The 19,573-nt window shown below is 39.8% G+C and overlaps 2 protein-coding genes across 6 annotated transcripts in view; one reads left to right on the top strand and one right to left on the bottom strand.

The window, feature by feature from the left end:
* The first annotated feature begins 2,236 nt into the window (after nucleotides 1-2,236).
* On the top strand, nucleotides 2,237-4,355 carry CRH (corticotropin releasing hormone). Its single transcript, XM_037058219.1, has 2 exons — nucleotides 2,237-2,478; nucleotides 3,266-4,355. Exon 2 carries the CDS (start codon nucleotides 3,280-3,282, stop codon nucleotides 3,859-3,861), a length of 582 nt encoding a protein of 193 aa, XP_036914114.1. The 5' UTR covers nucleotides 2,237-2,478; nucleotides 3,266-3,279; the 3' UTR covers nucleotides 3,862-4,355.
* Nucleotides 4,356-5,206: 851 nt separating this feature from the next.
* Nucleotides 5,207-19,573, bottom strand: part of TRIM55 (tripartite motif containing 55) — a 40,721-nt gene continuing 26,354 nt past the window's right edge. For 3 of the 5 annotated variants that reach the window (XM_037058646.1, XM_037058642.1, XM_037058645.1), the window contains one exon: nucleotides 5,207-6,178. In XM_037058646.1, coding sequence (XP_036914541.1) covers nucleotides 6,056-6,178 — 123 coding nt within the window. In that variant the 3' untranslated portion in view covers nucleotides 5,207-6,055. The remainder of the gene's footprint in view (nucleotides 6,179-19,573) is intronic. The other 2 variants (XM_037058643.1, XM_037058644.1) reach the window with 1 other exon arrangement.

The raw sequence follows: 19,573 nt of genomic DNA, 5'->3' as shown, positions 1-19,573 counted from the left end.
ACTAACCTCTCTGGTTCTCATTTAAACCAAATGATCTTGTCAAGCCAATTCTAAGGTGAACATTCAGTGATTTGATGAGATCCAACTTTGGGATAAATTATCAGTAGGGAGGGACTACTCTGCCCAGTCCCTGTTCTTCAGGGATATAGGCCTTTTTTTCCTCACTCTTAGTCAGAGTCACTTTGACCCTAACTACCTACTCTAGGAAAATCTCACAGCAAGGATTCAACAATGATGAGAGAGCTCTGTTAAAACATCATCCTCCATATGGCCCAATAAGATAGGCCCAAAACATGTCTTCTCTGGAGGAACCTCCCAGGCCTCCCTAGCTAATGTGCTGGATTTATTCCTTTCTTTGTTCTTCTGCATCCATTTACCTAAACTTCATCTTCCAAATCTAATTCCATGTCCAGAGTGACATCCAAGCTGGTATCTGCCAATGGGAACAGAGAAAGGTTCGTAAAGGAAAGTAAGCAAAAAAGCTGAGATTCGTAATAGACAGAAAACTGTACTTGAAAAATAATTAAATAAAAAAATTGGAAAAAAAGAAAAATAAAATCAATTTTTAAAAAAAGCTGAGATTCATTCCAACTTAAAAGGGATAAAAGCCCACAAAAACAAAAATTAAAGTTCTGTAGGCTCCCTGACAATATAAAACACAACTTTCCTCTAAAATCTCAATCATTTTCCATAATCATGATCTTCTATTAACAACTCACATATTTCCCTAAAGACACATTTCTTTCTCTGTTTTCTCATGTCAAAAGGATGTTCTGTAGGAAAATGATCCAACTATGGGCTGACTTCTCTGGAAACTGCCAGAATTTCTCTTTTTACCTTCTTTTTACTTCTAAGAGCAGTTGTAGATTGGTACAGAGCCGAAATAGGAGTTGGAATATGCATTGCACCATTTGTCATGTTAGCAACAAGGAAAGCAGCAGAGGTACCAGAAATGAGGAATGAGAAATTTCTGATAAACAACTCTGATTGTTATCTGGAAGCTGAACTGTAGATACCAGAGTCTGACATTGCATTTTGAATTGTGGAATTAGAGGTAACTGCCTCCACCTATATGGTAGTATCAGTTTAATTCAAAATACAAGTGTGCATTTTATATGCATTCCATTCTGTGGTGGTGCCAGAGAGCATTTATTTATTTATCAGCCTCCCATAGAGCACATTTGAATTTGTAAAAATAAACGATTAATAATTTAAAAAACCCTAGGTGCTCCTGATATGGATACTATTGTATCCATAGATGTTGCAGATGTTAATAGTATTTGGAAGTATAATGAATGAATAGTTTACCTTTTAACAGGTTTAATCTATTAATGTAAAAATGCTCCATTATAAAGCAAGTTAAGCCTTTTCCAAGATGGAATAGGAAGTTAACAGATGCTTTTCTCATTGGTTTTGTACTTAGTAAACTAAATAAAGATTGTTTAACTCATACACCTCTCTCTAGTCCTTTCTATCTGTAATTTGGGAATAGAAAAGTCCACAGTTACTTTCAGGTTCTGATGGAAGAGACAAAGAAGGAGCAATAAGGTCCTGAAAGAACTTAAGATCGTCGTTGCTGCACCCCAGATTGAACCTGGTTTGTTCCCCTTCAGCATAGGAATAGCTCTTGCCATTATTTTAAAAACCTGAGCTGCATTTTAAGAGGCTTGTTGGTCTTGGCTCTGCAGGTTCATAATTCTGTTATCTGTTCATTAGAGGCTTAAAAACTGAGTGCCCCTGCAGTCCAGCTCCTAGTTCTTCATTCTTTTCCAGGCAGGAAGGTGGTGGGGAACTTTGTCTCTTAGCAAAGGGGTATTTTCAGATACTGAGGTCTTGCCTGAGACAGCCTGGGTCAGAGAAGTTAGGAGGGCAGGGGAAGAGGATCCAGAACTGCTCCTATGCCTGGTTGCTTTCCCTGCAGGACTGTGCATTGATAGACTCCCGCCCCTTGAACTTTCCCTTCCTATCCCCTCCCATTCGCTGTCTCTTTTTCTGATCTTCAAAATGGCTTTTCGTAGTAAGAGGTCAATATGCTTTCACACTTGGGAAATCTCATTCAAGAATTTTTGTCAATGGACAAGTCATAAGAACTCCTTCCATTTTAGGGTTGTTTGACGTCACCAAGGAGGAGATAAATATCTGTTGATATAATTGGATGTGAGAGTCAGTGTTGAGATAGCAAAAATCCTGCCCCTAGTTCCCTGTCAGGGCCCTCTGATTTATGCAGGAACAGAGGCAGCACGCAATCGAGCTGTCAAGCGAACGTCAGCTTATTAGGCAAATGCGTGATTTCTGAAGAGGGTCGACGCTATAAAAGCGCACTCCAGGCTCTGGTGTGGAGAAACTCAGAGCCCAAGTCCTTTGAGAGACTGAAGAGAAAGAGAAGAGGGAGAGAAAAACAGGGTGGAAACAAAGGAGACGGAAAGAAAGCCCCCTTAGAAGCCGCGGAGACGTTCCTCTGCAGCAGCGCCTCGGAAGGTAGGGAGCGCTTAGACGGAACCGCGCCTCCAACTCCATGCCCCCTGGGCTGCCTCCTGCGCGCCGCAGAGCCGCGGCCGCTGTCCCTGTGCGGGCCGGCCGGCTGGCGGGCGGGCGTGTGTGTGTGTGTGTGTGTGTGTGTGTGTGTGTGTGTGTGTGTGTGGTTGCCGCCGGTGCCTCAAGATCCCGATAGTAGCTGGGATGTGGCAAAAGCAAACTTAGACGGCTACTCATGTTACCCGAACTTCCAGTTACTCCTCGCTGGTTGTGTAGCAGAGCATCCCACCGGTCCCGATCCCTGAAAGAAGGACGCTGGGGCAGGGATAGATGGGGAGGGAAAGGCAGAAGTTCTCAATTTGGAAGAAAACGCTGAAACATCTGGAAAGGGGTCGGGGCTTAGAGCAGCTGTGATCTTAAATTTGTAGATCCTCTCTAGAGCTCGAGAAATCAGTTTCAGGGACCGTTAGAAAGGGGACCCAGGGATAGAAAGGGGACTTCAGGGGTCTAGAAGAAGGGTCACTCCAGCTGGGCGAGGGGCTGAGCTTTGGCTCCGAGCCCCGCAGGCGTGCCTTTTCGTGCTCCCCCTGCACACCCGCTCTGTTAGTCCCAGCTCGAGGGCTTAAACACCACGGACAGCGCCCTCCTGAGCCGGGAGCTGGTCTACAGACGCCCAGTAGGAAGACCCTCTGCCCCTCCCCTAAGCGCATCTCCTGTTGAGCTAAACTCTGACCAACTCTTTCTCTCTTTCCTTCTCTTATTCCGCCCTCTGCCCACACCTGTGTCGCAGCTAGCGACCCTAACATGAGACTGCCGCTGCTCATGTCCGTGGGTGTCCTGCTCGTGGCACTCCTGCCCTGCACACGATGCAGGGCCCTCCTCATCCGCGGGCCTGGCCCAGGTTCCCGGCAGCTCCCCCAACCCACGGATTTCTTCCAGCCACAGCTGCAGCCCCAGCAGCCCCAGCAGTTGCAGTCTCGGCCGGTCCAGCTCCGAATGGGGGAGGAATACTTCCTCCGCCAGGGCAACCCCAATAAGAGCACCGCTGCTCCCTTCTGGTCTGCCTCTGCGCCTGTCGCGGGCGGCAGCGGCAGGCGCCCCTCGCCGGACGAGATAGCCGACAACTTTCTTCGCGTGTTGCTGCAGCAGCAGTCGCAGCGCCGGCGTCCGCTGGATAGGCTTTCGGGCTCCACGGGGCGTGGCACTGAGAGCGCCCTCCGTGGTCGCTCGGAGGCTCCAGAAAGGGAGAGGCGATCCGAGGAAGCTCCCATCTCCCTGGATCTCACCTTCCACCTCCTCCGAGAAGTCTTGGAACTGGCCAGGGCCGAACAGTTAGCGCAGCAGGCTCACAGCAACAGGAAACTGATGGAGATTGTTGGGAAATGAAACGGCGCGTCTGGCTGTTGCCCTAAAAGATTCTGCGTTTAGCACAAAAATAAAAAATATACAGTATTCTGTACCATAGCGTTGGTTTAATATCATTTGTTTATTTTTATATAGCTTGAAACGTAGAGGCTGTACAGCAAGAGTGCCTCTACTCCTTAATTAGCATGCACAAAGTATATTCATGTGCAGTAATAGCAACGAAATGGTTATTTGTATTGTCTACTTTTAGTTTCCATTTCCAAATGTCTTTAATGGTGTTTGAAAGAGTATAGACCCAGGAGGAAACATTTTGAAGAAGCAGACAGAAGTCACCCTACTGATTTTGTTGCGGCCTGAGCCAAAGAGAATGTCGTTCTCTTGAATGGAAGAGAGAAAACCTGTAAGCTCTTTGAATCAACTTTTCCTTGTAAATGTTTCAGTAATAAAACCTCTTTACAATCCTTGGTCAATTTGGTTGTGTAAGAGAATGTTCAATAGTTATATTTTTAATAAATGTTGCAAATGTAATCATGACTTTATTTCTCCTCTCCAATGCTGGTAGTAAAAAATACTCTCAGCTCCTGGCTTCCTCCAAGCTGACTTCAACAGGAGAAAAAACAAAAGCCCTGGCATTGTTTTCCACCACAGATACAAATATAAGTCCTGTGATCTTTTGGGGCTCATCTCTGTACCTCAGATTACTACTCTGAGATTGAGTTAAATAATTTGGGAAGCTGCTTTCAGCTCTAAGATCAATTCATAATGGAAATGACATTTAATCCTGATTAACTGTAAGATGCAAACTAATTTGAGATGTTTGAGGAAGGAAGAGAGAAAGGATTGAGAAAGGGCAGTTCTCCAAACTGTAGGGCCAGAATGCTGCATTTTTTTTCTATGAGGAATTCTCACACATTATTCATAAAATGCTTTTTCTAAGTATTTTTCAATGCTTACTTTCTACTAGGAGAACTTGATAGCCTCCCCACTTAAAACAACTAAATTTAGTTGCTATAAAATGGCACTTGAGGAAAAAAATTATGAAGAATATTTTGACTTTAATAATTCCACAGACACTCTCCTCATTTATGTCTATGCCAACCCTAATCACTTTAATTCTTAGAAATATAAACTATCTTTATTCACTTCTAAAACCAAATAACACAGTGATTTAGTTTTACAATGCATTCACCTTTAATAGTTTAGTTATAACTTAAACAAATTCATGAATGTGTAATACTTCAAAATTAATTTGGGTGTATGGAGGTGCTTTTTCCCTTGAGACCTTTTAAATACACTTGACTTATGGGTTAATAAGATGATATGAAACACTGAATAAATCATTATAAGACTAAGTTGTTAAAAACAGCATTTATTTAAGAGTTCATACAGAGTAAAGTTATACTTATGTTCTGAAGGAGGCATTATAGTGGGACAAATAAAATATGACTTAAATATATATACATATATATCATATTGTGTGTATATATATTTAAATACATGCAGTTGTGTCTCAGTGGATACATGAGAAAGCAGACAGTTCCTATTGAAAAGGGTTTTTTTTTTCAGTTAAAGTGCCTGATATCTGTATATCTTAAACTAAGATTAGAAAAATGTCACAAGAAATGTCCTAGGCCTTTTCAGCCTTCTGGACTATGAAAGTGTCACCAGAGTCAAAGAACATTTCTAGATGTACATCCAGCAATATATATGAGGGAAAAGAGAAAACCTTTGTAAAACATTTCATACCTTTGGTCAATGATTTACCTTCTATCCACGTATTGATAAATTAGTCGCTTCTGAATTAATACTGAATTTCACTGACCATCTGCATTGTTAAAAGAGAAAGAGAATAAGAGCTACTATAATACAATAACAAAAGCCAGTGCCTATCTGAGATGAGAGTGTAGTGCCCACTTTTTTCAACACTTGCCACTTGTTACTGACGCACACTCACACATACCACACTTACACATCCTTTGTAATGTTTCCCACACAATAAAAGATTTACATAATATCAGGTTTCTTTTTCCAATGCTTTCTGCAACTGTTTTCCACTAATGTGTTAGAGGAGTCATCTGGAATTAAAGATCTTTTTAAAAGAAATCTTGTTCAGAGGTCCCTTTCATTGTCTGCATCATATAAATTTTATCCAGTTTCCCTCCTGCCTGTGTGCATCTCAACCAGGCAGACAGAGGGGCAGCAGTTGGAATGAACATCATTCTTTCAGGGAATTCAACCAGGAAAAGGAGAAGACATGGCGAGCTGGCTCAGAATCAGCTCCATTCCCACTCCCTGAAACTGCAGCCTGTCCCTGGAGGGGAGGGTCCTCAAATCCAATCTGCAACAGAAGAAAGTCAGTCAGAGGAATAAGAGGCTAGTCCTTTTTGGGTTGGTCCAGTCACTTTTCTACTGAGAATGAAGGATTGTCATCATAATAATTATACAGAACATAATTATTATTAGGGATGGAAAGCAAGCTCAGGTTATCTTGGCCATGGTCAAGAGCCATGAATATAATTCACACTCATGATCAAAAAAAGGGACAACAGTAATGCATGCAGTGGGAAGTTCTTAGGAAAGAGTCCAGGCTATTCTACATTTTTTAAAAGGCCTTTTGTACATTATTTACTGAAATAAAAGTTGCCTCGAAACTAACAGGAATTTGGATTTAGAAAAGTCTGCAGAATAAATACAATACTATTTTAAATGATGTTGCTACATCATATGATATCACAGGACATTATTATAATTATTATAATATCTCCACTGCTAAAGTAAGAATTTCTACTAGGATGTGAATATATACAGTATAATTTTTGCAAAAATACAGGCTTAGTTTTGAGCAAATCATGAATGAAAGGACTTTTTTTCTTTAGGCCATAAAATCTAATAACATCAATGTTTCTAAAGAGGTATCTATCTTTTGTATAGATACCTCTGTAAAAGATATTTGTCTTTTATAGATACTGAACAGATACAAGTTGTAATTTTGAAGTCATTGATTAATCTAATTGCACAAATGAAATTTACAGGGTGGGGCAAAAGTAGATTTACTTTTGTTCATATGGAAGATAATACAATAATTAATATATAATAATACAAGAATAAACCATGTTTTATATACTCACAGTAAACCTACTTTTGCCACACCCTGTATTTATGTCATTTTGAGTTTCAACTATAACTTGGTAAAATGAGGGACAGTTATAAAGAATCTTGTTGAGATGCAGTTTGATGTATAAACTCAGACTCCTTATATTTAAAGTGACCACAACAAACACAGGTCTCCCTAAGAGAACTACCAATGACAGGCTAACATATTCTGATGACTTAGATTATCCCACTGCATTAGAATGTCACTAATTCCAAAGCAATGAGGTAGGCACATGCATTCAACATAGAAGCCCCAGGTGATTTTATGAAGCTGCTACACGGATGGACAATATCTGGCACAGGCAAAGCAGAACTTGGATAAGTATGTAGTTGTGTTGCTGCTCAAAATATTTTAGAGTGAAAAATGAGTGCTTATCCTGCACTTTATCAGATTTCACCCTAAATATATGTTTTGGGGTAATGTTTCATGGTCAGTAAAATTTTCCTGAGTCCTTATGGCTTTGAGATTATCTCTCCCATGGCCATGTTGCTCTATAATATGATAAAATCAATTAGCCAGAGTAGAATAAAACTGAAGCACACAGTTTTCTATGAAGGAATAGTTAACATCAAGTACAATTGGGCTTTTACAAAAAGGCTGCTATTGGATTCTGTTGGCATGGGTTGGCTACCTCAATGTTCTTCAAGTTGAGGGCAAATGAACATCATCATCTTGACAGAATCCTGTGCAGGGTCAGGCCTGGTTAGTACTTGGATGGGAGAATCCTGTGCCTATTTATGCACATCAAATTCTTCTCCTCCCCACTGTAGTTACCTTACTCTTGCAAATCCAAAACCAAAAAAACCAAAACAAGTAATGTGGGAATATCATTGACATATAAAGTACTTTTTTCTACCCATTCTATATGAGTGAATAGTGAATTCTGCCAAGAGGAACAGACCATCAGGTCCATTTTGTAGCCTCTTTTCCTTGAAGGCAACTTCTAATCTAGCAAAACTTCTATATAGCTGTTCTAAGATATTTAAAGTTGGGTAAGGGATTTTCCACAGAGGGATATCGTCTTTGTGACACCCTTGGCTGCTAACAAACCATTTGGGACTGCTTTTTGAATTTCAATATATTTTTGTTCTTTTCTGTACTCAAGTTTAAAATCTATCTTCTGTCTCAAATGTTTTAGCTGTTAATGCCCTACAGTGTTCAAAATTTGGTGTTAAACAATTTGGGTTTGCTACTTTCACACTGTCAGGTCCTCAGTTAGATTTTCCTCCAAACAATATGGACCTTATCTTTCAGATAGGCTGTCTTTCAGAAAAGAAAAGGGGCCAAGAGCAGACATTATCCATAATCTCAGTAGGTGAAAACCATTTTAAAATCAAGGGCAAGGATACGGGGGAAAAAAGAAACTCTTTTGCTGATGGTGGGAACGGAAAATGCTATAGCTGAGGTGGAAAAGTAGTACAGTGGTTCCTCAAAAATTGGACATAGAATTACCATATTATTCGGCAATTCCATTTTGGGGGTATATACTCAAGAGAGATAAAAGCAGGGAGGGGCTCATACAGATATTTGCATACCCGTGTTCATAGCAGCCCTATTCACATCAGTTAAGAGGTGGAGAAGTGGAAACAACTCAAGTGCCCATCACTGGGCAAAGAGATAAACAAAATGAAGCATATACATATAATAGAGTATTATTCAGCCTTAAAAACAAAAAGAATTCTGACACATGCTACAACATGGATAACCTTGAGGACATTATGCTAAATGAAATAAGTCCATCAGAAAAAAAACAACAAATACTGTATGATTCCACTTATATGAGGTATCTAAAGGAGTCAAAAAACAGAAACAGAAAGCAGAACTTGGTTGTCAGTGGCTGGGGGTAGGGGGCGATGGAGAGTTGTTTAATAGGTAGAGTTTCAGTTTTGCAGCATGAAAAATTTCTGAACATTGGTTGTACAACAATGTGCATATACTCAACACCATTGAACTGTAATTTAGAAATTGTTATGAAGGCAATTTTTATGTTATGTATTTTTTACTAAAATTAATTGTTTAATATAGGAGACTTCACATTAAAGTCTGGATTTTTAGGTTCTCTTGACAAAACGGAAATGTTGCAGCTGAGAAAGAACCTGCGTGGAGTCCTGAGCAGCGCTGCTGCTTGGTATTTATTGCTTGTGCTCTCTCTCTCCTGCTTCCCTGAGGACCCACCACCCCCTTTTGCCTCCCTGATGCAAGGCTAGTTTCAATGGTCATTTATCGTTGTGTTTGTACAGTTGCTATGCTCAGAGCAGAGTTAAAAGAAAAGCAAACTATATTTTGTATTTATGCTTCTATCAACATTTTCTTTTACTTAACCTGCTTCTTCACTAATGTTACCGCCATAGTCTCCAAGGGCACACCAGCGTGTTGCTCTTAACAGAAGGCTTGCTTTTAGTAGAAAGGTGTCAAAGGAAAGAGAGTAGAATGCTCAGTGGAATATTTAGCTTGATTTTTATGCTAAATGTGATGAAGTTTTTAAAAAGCCAGCATGCTTCTTGTGGCACAATTCTTGAAAATTAAAGTGTGAAACTGCCTTCAGTGTTCAGCTGAGGGCAGATGTATCTCTGGGCACTTAGCATAGGGGATATAACTGGGTACAGACTGGTGAACATGCTCTTGCTTTGGCTTGATGTGATACCAGCAGCTCCTTCTACCTAAATGGAGCTCACAGCACATGATACACTGACTGAACAGAACTGAACAGATGCTTTCCTGATATTCATTCTACAACAAGTCTGGGTAGCCACGTTTAGGATATAATTATTCATTATAATAATAATTATTATTCTTTTAGCTAACCAAAAGTAAAAGAGTGAGCCCTGCCAGGTCATTTTGATCAGTAACCAGTGCCCGCAGGCTGCCAATAAGCTTCCTAGGGCTCCAAGAGGTGCCAGCCTCAGCCTTTCCACAAATGATCATCCTCTACATCACTCATGATCCCAGTCCCTTAAAACTTATCTGTCTTGCATCCCCTGCCCTCAGGCTTATCCAAGTAATAGTCACTGATCTGATAAACTGAATTGCAAGTAATATACTAATGGATGACAACAGCTTGATGTACACTCCTGCAAGATAACCTTTTGCCTAGAAATGTCCATGTCTTATCCTGAGGGGTGACTGTTGTGGACACGTTAGCCATTCTGCCAGGCCATTTATACAGTGAGGAAATTTGTGTGCAGGCCCCCACACTTGGGCCTCTATCTCCTCTCTGCTGCTGTGAATGTCAATCACAAATGCAAGCTTTGGTAACCAGATCCACTGCATATTAAATGCCAATCTTTCTAGGCCAATTCAGAAGAACCCTTGCTCGTCTATAATGAAATACATTTGCCTTAAAGAATGTGGGTAGGAGGGGTAAGGCTAGACTTGAGGCTGTTCAATGGGCAATCACTGTGTGTCTACTCTGCACCTGCTAGGCTGGGTCAGCGAATCAAAGCCAGATGCTGGAAACAGGTGTGAGTAGGAACACTGAGGTCATGTTTAGAATGTTTATTCAGAAAGACTAAACCCAAGCACTGGCCTGCTTCCCTACTTAGCATTCCTGAACCTCAGACCCTTGGATAGCTTAAGGATTATGGATTCCAGACTAGAAAAGAGAGTACAGCCAAGATCCTGGGCCAGTCATTATGCTGGACAAGTGAGGTGGTCTATGGCTCACAGGTAAGGAAGGATCTAAGCCCTGGAAACTTTGTTGGCCAGATCTGCCACTGTGGGCATTTCTTTCACAGGAATGTAGACATTCCTGCTAAGTGGCAGAACAACCAAGATATGTTAGGAATAAAGCACAAAACTGTGAAACTATACCATGCTCTCCATGAAAACTAGAAGAAGAAAAAATAGGTGCAGCCTCCCCCAAAGGAACTCTGGATGGAAAACACTTGATAAAACCGCATTTTTTTTTCCTTTGGAGGATTTACAGCTATACACACTGAGTGACTGATGGGATGGGGGTAAAAGGAGTTGATTTGGGAATTTCGTTGCCATTAGCTGCCTCCTTCTTGCTAAAGGAAGATCTGAAACAAGTAATATCCTCCTGCCTATGAAACAAGAAGAATTTAAACTTGCTCCCTTTTCCTTAACCAAAAAATGGTGTATTCTGTTTGTTTCAAACAAACCAAACAGGAATTGATGGGGTCAGGTGGGGAAGCAGAAATTTAAAACCAGCTGTTTTCTCAGATATGAACCTGATGACTGTGTGTCCTGTGTAGAATGGTTGTGTGTCCTCACTGTTTCTGACAGGAGAACTGAATTAGAAATAACTGCTACTTATATCATTAATTCCTCATAGTCAAGGGCTTCTTTGTCTTGCCAGACAGGTTCTCAAGAGCTATGGGAGGGTGATAGTACTATTATGCCTAATTTACAGAAGGAAAAACTCAAAAAGGCTGAAGAACTTGCTCCAACTAATTCTAAGGATAAAGTGCTGAGAGTTGTTAATAGTGACCACAAACCCAAAGACAAAAGCGGCAGCTGCTGCTGTTGAGCAGATGAGATTCAGGGAATGGCCAATTCCTCCCCTGGAAGTCAGAGAGGGAGGTTGGTCAGCAGCATGGGGTGCAACTATGGCATAGGAATGCTCTCATTTGCAATGGACAGCCACATCCCTGCAAACAGTGGAGGCCAGAAATGACCTCTTTGCCCTGTGGAACCTGTGCTATTGCGTCGTGAATAGTGAATCAAAGCAAGGGAACCCGTGGTCACACTATTTTTGCTTCAGTCACATGAGCTGTGGGGATTTGCCTCCAGAGAAGTGAGGAGTCACTCTTCCTAGATGTGGGCTTGGTCTCCATTCACTACACACACATACTCCATAGGGAAAGACACAGGATCACTGGGCACCAAGCTCCAGCTACTCTGTGATCTTGAGCAAGTCACCCATCTTCTAAAACCCCTCAATATGAAATGGGGAAGTTTAGCAATTCCTTCTGTACAGGGTTGTTAGAAGGTTTATGTGACAGAATCTCTGTGAAAGACTATGTAAATGATAAAGCAATATACACACATTAGATACAGCCATTGCTACATGGAATTGGCTTTTTAGATGCATTAACATGATGGTGGATTAATTCTTCACTTTGTGGGCTGCAGTGGGGACAAAGATATTTCATGGAAATCACTGCAATACGTAAAGACAGAAAAAAGTCCAAGGCATGTACAGCATTGTCATAGGTCTTAGGTTAAATGAGAATAATAAGCAATTTAAAAACACAGGAAGCAAAACTCAACTAGCTATGTCATAACTTCCCCAGAGAGCTCTCTCCAGTGCCTGCGCTACAATTTTCACAGATTGTAGAGCTGTGGGCACAGGTTGCCAGGGAAATGAGTTCATTACATTGCTCACACACAATTTATATTATATTTTCCTCCTTAAAGTGTATATATCCATTTAGCTTCCTATTAAAGTGACATTTACTAAGAATGCTATTTGATCCTGAGAAATATAGTCTACAGTTTTTGTACAGATCTTTTCCCTTCTAGAAAAGCCCCCAAACTGACAATTATTAGGATGTCACTTTCCCCGTGGGGGGTTGGGGGAAAGCCCAGAAAAAGAAATTTTCAGTTGTAGGATACAAATGAAAAGGCATTAATAATGTTAATGTAATAACCTCACTAATGCTTACTTGTTTAAGAAAAAACTCACTGTGTTCTATAATTTTTCTATATAAAAATGACTACATTTCATTTTTATACCTTCTTATAATTTCCAGGATTATTAAGTCTGGCTAATGTTAATCAGCAACTGCAGGCTAGTCCTAACCACTGATCAGTTTTTTCTCTATTTTTACTACATTGAAGTTCCAGCATGGTCAGGACATGGGACATATCAGTGATTTGTAAGATTGAATCTCCTAATTTGTAAACTACAGCAATCACTCTCAGTAGAGATTTCTGTTAGAAAATAAGTCTACACCCTTAATCCCTCAATCAAATTTAGAGAACATAGATACAGTTTCATTCATTTCAGTTTCTTTTGGAAAATTAAATAATTTCAATAACCACAGGACCTATAGTCACCCTTGTGGGAAATAATGTTTTTGGTTTCCTACTTTATTTTTTAAATGTCTTATAATACCTTATAACATTAATCTTGTTCAGAAAAGAAGGCTTCCACCCTGGCCAGTTGGGTAAGCTGGAGCATCATTCCCTACACCAAAATGTTGCTGGTTGGATTTCAGGTTAGGGCACGTATGTAGGTTGTGCGTTTGATCCCCAGTTGGGACCTGTATCAGAGGCAACGAGTCAATGTTTTTTTCTCTTTCTCTCCTTTCCTCTCTCTTTAAAATCAATAAAAATATACTCAGGTGATGATTTAAAAAATAAAGAAAGAAAGGAAAAGGGAAGGGGAGGGGAGGGGAGGGGAGGGGAGGGAAGGGAAGGGAAGGGAAGGGAAGGGAAGGGAAGGGAAGGGAAGGGAAAAGAGAAGAGAAGAGAAGAGAAGAAAAGCCTTCTAGCCCCTAGCCTTTGGTACTCTCACCTCCCAGCCTCTGGTGGCCACTGGAGTTGGTATTTGCCTTTCAGATCAGAGTGAATGATTTGGTTTCAAATGTTATTTGCATGAAAATAATTTTATCTTTTTTGCGTGTGACAACTTGTGGAGACTCAGGGCTCCCCTAGCTTGCTTTGGCCTATTGTTCATTCTAGTTTTTAAAAATATGAATGTTTTCAAGGGGACTGAATCTTGGGATGATGAGAAATTTGATAAGGTCTCAGGTCTGAGGACCCATGTATTCATTTCTGAGAGCCTAGGAAATAAACCTTGGGCTTCAAGAAGAGAAAAGAATCTTTGCTAGCTCCAGCCTGTCTTCATAACCATTTAAACACAGGTCTTTTTATTTCCTTCCCTCTTTTCCTTCCTTCCTTTCTTTCTTTCTTTTTAATCATTTTTTTCTGGAAGTACCTTTATAATGTCCTGAGTTGAGAATTAAGATGACCATGGACTAGTTTTTGTGTGTGTGTGTGTGTGATATTTTTCCACAATGGCCTTGACCTTCATGTCCGTCTGGTATTTTAGAATGAAGAACTCACAGGTGTGGATGATCTACTCTGTTACTCAAGTCTGTCTCTGAGTTCATAATATGCTATATAGAAACACTCAGGACAGGAGAAGGGACAACTGCACCTCTTGGACTGAGACCCTTGGACCTTCTCCACCAAGAGAACAAGCCCAGTGCTGGAAGTCCCTTTCCCATGACAGGGTGACCTCTGTGGAAACTAGTTTAGACATGACAAGGAGTGAACTAGGGCATAGGTGTGTCATGAAAATGGACAGAGATATTAGCTCATAAAGCAGTGTACATCAAAACTATAAATAGGGCCACTGACAACTAATCAGATTGTAAAGTTCAGCCTAGTCACTTAAACGCATCAGGAAATATAGCCTTTGCTATATTTGGCCTTGTGCATGGCTGGAGGAGGGAGAGGGGGCAGGCATGTTGGATTTAGACCAGGCATTTGAAGTGCCATAAGAAATGTCAGCACCTTCCTCCTCCAGGCTCCTTCCCACCTGCACCCTATCTTTTTTAAGCTACCTTAAAGATAATATATGTGAATGAGGACCCTCTTTATTTCCATTCAAGTGGGAAGACATAAAAAAAGAAGAAAGATAGAAAGGAAGTTATCTTTTTTAACACTCATCTTGGGATGCATTTTTCAAATAAATATAACAATGCTAAATGTGAATGCACCTAAACAGAATTTCAAAACTGATAGAACTTAAAGGGTAAATAGAAAAATCCACAATTATAGTCAGAGATCTCGAAATTTTTCTCTCAGCAACTGATAAAACAAGTAAATTGAAAATCAGTAAAATTATAACAGACTTGAACAACACTGTAAGTCAACTGACCTAATTGATATTTGTAGAACACTCTACCTAACAACAATAGAACATACAATCTTTTCAGTTGCACATGAAACATTCACCAAGTTAGATCATATTTTGGGCCATTAAACAAATCTTGATAAATTCAAAATGATTGAAATAATATAAAGAATATTTTTCTCCACAATATAATCAAACCAGAAGTTAAACATAAAGATGTCTAGAAAATCTCCCAATACCTAGAAATTAAACACTACTATCTAAATAACCAAAGGTCAAAGAAACAGCAACAAGGTAAATTATAAAACTTTTTGAATTAAATAAAAATACAACATATCAAATCTTGTGGGAATGTCTAAATAGTGACTAGAAGGAAATTTATAGCAGTAAATGTTTTTTATTAGGAAAAAGATTTTAAATCCATAATCCAAGCTTTAAACCTAAGAAACTAAAAAAAGAAGAGAAGATGAAACCCAAAGTCAGAATGAGGATGAAAATAATAAAGAGCAAAAATGAATACAATAGTAAGTGGACCAAAAAAACCATAAAAATCAAATAAAACCAATAGAGTGGAGGACTTACATGACCTATTCTGGAGATCTTTATAAAGCTGTAATAATCAAGACAGTGTGGTATTGGTAGAGGAACAAACATACAGATCAATGCTACGAAATAGAGTCAAGAAGTAGACCCACACATATACAGTCATCTGAATTTCCACAGCCATCAAGATAATTCTCTGAGGGAAGAATAATCTTTTTTAACAAATGGTGCCAGGACAAATGAATATATGGAAAACCAGGAAACACACAAAAATGAAGAACCTATATTCTTACCTCACATGTATACAAATTAGCTTCCAATGGTCTTAGATCTAATTTAAGAGCTAAAACTATAAAAAAATTCTAGAACAAAACATAGGAGAAAATATTTTGATTTTGAGTTAAGCAAAGATTTCTTAAACAGGACCCAAAAAGTACAAATCACAAAGGAAAAAAATGACAAATTGGACTTCATTAAAACTAAAAAATGTTTGCTCTTCAAAATACATTGTTAAGAAAATGAAAAGGGGACTTCCGCCAAGATGGAGGCATAGGTGGAAACACTGTGCCTTCTCCCACAACCAAATTTGAATACAACAAAGGTTTGGAGAATAAAGACACAGCAAAAAACTGAAAATTGAATTATATGCAAGTCCGACAACCACTAACCGTTCAACCGGGAGGGTAAAAGGGGCGGAGCCAGCAGCGGAGCTGGGTCGGGCAGGAAAGATCTTCAGACCTAGGCAGCAGGCAGCCTGGACCCAGTCAGGGTGTGGGGCAGACTGACCTCGGTCGCAGATTCTCGCACAGTGAGACGGACCACGCAGGCCCCAGGGGGCGAGGGCTAACAGCGGTGGCACACTTGAGTGCAGTGGGACAAAACGCTCAGGCCCGGTGACAGTGGCATCTGCAGCACCTCTGAGGGCCGTGGCGGGAGGCAGGACATCACAGTTCCTCGTTGACCCCGCCCCCACATACAACGTCACAACCCAGCGACTTAGTTGCCCTGCTCTAGTGAACACCTTAGGGCTCCGATCCTGCTAGGAACAGGAACAAATAGCCCGAAAGATGGCGCAAGAAGAACTCAAAGTCTCAGAGCCGATAACTCTAAGCGACCGAGAAATTGCCAGCCTCTCAGAAGCACAGTTCAGGACACTGTTTATCAGGATGCTAACAGAACTGGTTGATTATAGTCACAAATTAGAGGAACATATGAAGGCTAAACTAATTGGAATGAAGGGAGATGTCCAGGAAACCAATAGCGATGGAAAGGAAACTGGGACTCAAATCAATGGAATGGACCAGAAGGAAGAACAAAAAATCCAACCAGAAAGGAATGAAGAAATGAGAATTCAAAAAAATGAGGAGAGGCTTAGGAACCTCCAGGACATCTTTAAACGTTCCAACATCTGGATTATAGGGGTACCAGAAGGGGGAAAGAAACAGCCATGAGTGGAAAACTTATTTGAACAAATAATAAAGGAGAACTTCCCCAGTCTGGCAAAGGAAATAGACTTCCAGGAAATCCAGGAAGCTCAGAGAGTCCCAAAGAAGTTGGACCCAAGAAGGAACACACCAAGGCACATCATAATTACATTAGCCAAGACTAAAATGAAGGAGAGAATCCTAGAAGCAGCAAGGGATAAGGGGACAGTCACCTACAAAGGAGTACCCATCAGACTGTCAGCGGATTTCTCAAAAGAGACCTTACAGGCAAGAAGGGGCTGGAAAGAAGTATTCCAAGTCATGAAATCCAAAGACCTACAGCCAAGATTGCTTTATCCAGCAAAACTTTCATTTAGAATGGAAGGGCAGATAAAGTGCTTCTCAGATAAGGTCAAGTTCAAGGAGTTCATCATCACCAAGCCCTTATTATATGAAATGCTAAAGGGACTTATATAAGAAAAAGAAGATGAAAAATGTTAACAGTGAAAGGACAGCAAACTCACAGTTATTAACAACCACACCTAAAACAAAAGCAAACTAAGAGGACAGCTAGATCAGGAGTGGAACCATAGAAATGAAGAACACATGGAGGGTTAGCAACAGGGAAGTGGGAGGAGGAGAAGGGGGGGAGAAGGCACAGAAAATAGCATAGAGGGTAAGTAGAAAATAGCTAGGGGGAGGGCAAGAATAGTGGGGGAAATACAGAATCTAAAGAACTTGAGACACGTGGTTATAAACTAAGGCAGGGAGAATGGTGGGGGAGGGAGTGTGCGGGTGGAGGGGAATGAAGGGGGGGAATAGAACAACTGTAATGGTATAATCAATAAAATATATTAAAAAAACAATGCTACAGAAATATCAACTGACTCATATAGAAAAAAAAGAAAATGAAAAGGCAAACCATATACTTCGAGAAAATATTTGCAAAACATGTCTGATAAGGGAGTTTTATCCAAAATACACAAAGAACTTTATAACTCTCTAAGGTGATAAATTATCCAACAAAAAAGTCAGCAAAATATAGGAACAGATATTTTATCAAAATAAATATAAAAACAACTAAGAACATGAAAATACAAATTAAAACTACAAGAAGATACTATACCCATTTATTAGAATGGCAAAAATGTAAAAGGTGAACACAATACCAATTTCTGGCTAGGATATGGAGTAACTAGAACTTTCTTACACCGCTGGTGGAAACAAAATTTAATAGCCACTATGAAAGAGTTTGACAGTTTCTTGTGATGTTAATGATGAATTTACCATGTAATTCAGCAATTTCACTAAGTACTTACTCAAGAGAAATTTTAAAAAACACATTTACAAAGACCTATATGTGAACGTTCACAGCAGCTTTATTTTTAAATAGGCCAAACTGCTAACAATACAACCACAGATCAAGTGACGAACAGATAAATTATGGTATGTCCATACAATGGAATACTACTAAGGATAAAAAGAAATGCGCTACTGATAAATGCAACAAAATGGGTAAATCTCAAAAGCATTATGCTAAGTGAAAGAAACCAGTCACAAAAGTCTACAGAATGCATCTTTCCATTTATATGATCGTCTAGAGCTGGCAAAACTGTCATGACAAGCAAAACATAAACTGGGATGCAGGGAGGGGATTAACTGCAAAGACACATGGGGGAACTTTTTGGAATGACAAAAATATTCTATATCTTAATTGTGGTAGTGGCTATACATGCTATGTATTTGTAAAAAGTGCTTGAATCTTACACTTAAAATAGGAGTTTTAAAATCACGTATCTTTTATCTTTTCATTCATCTAATATTGTGTGACTGTCTCTAATGTATATCTTCTGTCTTTGCTCTACTGGACAATGAGCTGCATAAGTGCCTTTAAGTGGACTTCAGAGTTGAGTCATCATGGATTTTCATAGAGTTCATCAAAACTATCTAAATGGGTAGTAACAGCTGGGTAAACATTCAGTTAAATGGATGACTAGGAGGAAAGTTGCCAAACATTTTGAGAAATGGGGATTTATATAAGACCTTCAAAAGAAGACGTATATTTTGGGCTGTGGCCAGTGTGACTCAGTTGGTTGGAGCATCATCCCTTAACTGAAAGGCTTCAGGCTCAGTTCCTGGTCAGGGCACATGCCTGCATTGTGGGTTCATTCCCCAATCTGGGCATTGTAGGTTTGTTCCCCAGTCCACATGTGTATGATCCCCTGTCCACCCAGGTGCATATGAGAGGCAACCAGTTGATGTTTCTCACATCAATTTTTTTCTCTCCCTTCTTATCTCTAAAAGCAATGAAATGAAAAAAATGTCCTTGGGTGACGATTTAAAAAACATTAAGAAAGGAATATATTTTAGAAAATGAAATGAGCTATTCATTTCACTGAGAATTTATGGTTACATTGTCACTCAGAATGATTTGCATTAGTCCTAATTCCATAATCCTTCTAATGAAAACATCCGGAAACAGTTTATAAAATCTTTAGTACTGGATTTTTTACTCTCTTATGTTGTATAAATAGATGAATCTTCTCATTGAGTAGTTGCTTCATTTTCCTGGTGAGGAAATGGAGGCTCAAAAAAATTAAACGCTCAGAGTCAGGTGTGAAGGCAAGATGACTAGGACATAAATCCTTTCTTCTAATTTCATTAATCTTTCCAGTGCCCCAAGACTGGGCAGAATTTCTGCCCAACTTACTGGTATATTTTCAGGCTTCAAGATTAGAATGTGAAAAGTAGATATTATATTCTTGAAAACAACAAATAGCTATA

The sequence above is a fragment of the Sturnira hondurensis genome, unplaced genomic scaffold (genome assembly GCF_014824575.4).
Source record: "Sturnira hondurensis isolate 20B ecotype Veracruz unplaced genomic scaffold, ASM1482457v3 Scaffold0010128, whole genome shotgun sequence".
Taxonomy (NCBI): domain Eukaryota; kingdom Metazoa; phylum Chordata; class Mammalia; order Chiroptera; family Phyllostomidae; genus Sturnira; species Sturnira hondurensis.
Note: the sequence above shows the minus strand (reverse complement) of the source record. Positions and strands in the feature narration are given on the sequence as shown.

Excerpts from the sequence above, each read along its gene's own strand:
- CRH (XM_037058219.1), top strand. The coding sequence starts at position 3,280 with ATGAGACTGCCGCTGCTCATGTCCGTGGGTGTCCTGCTCGTGGCACTC.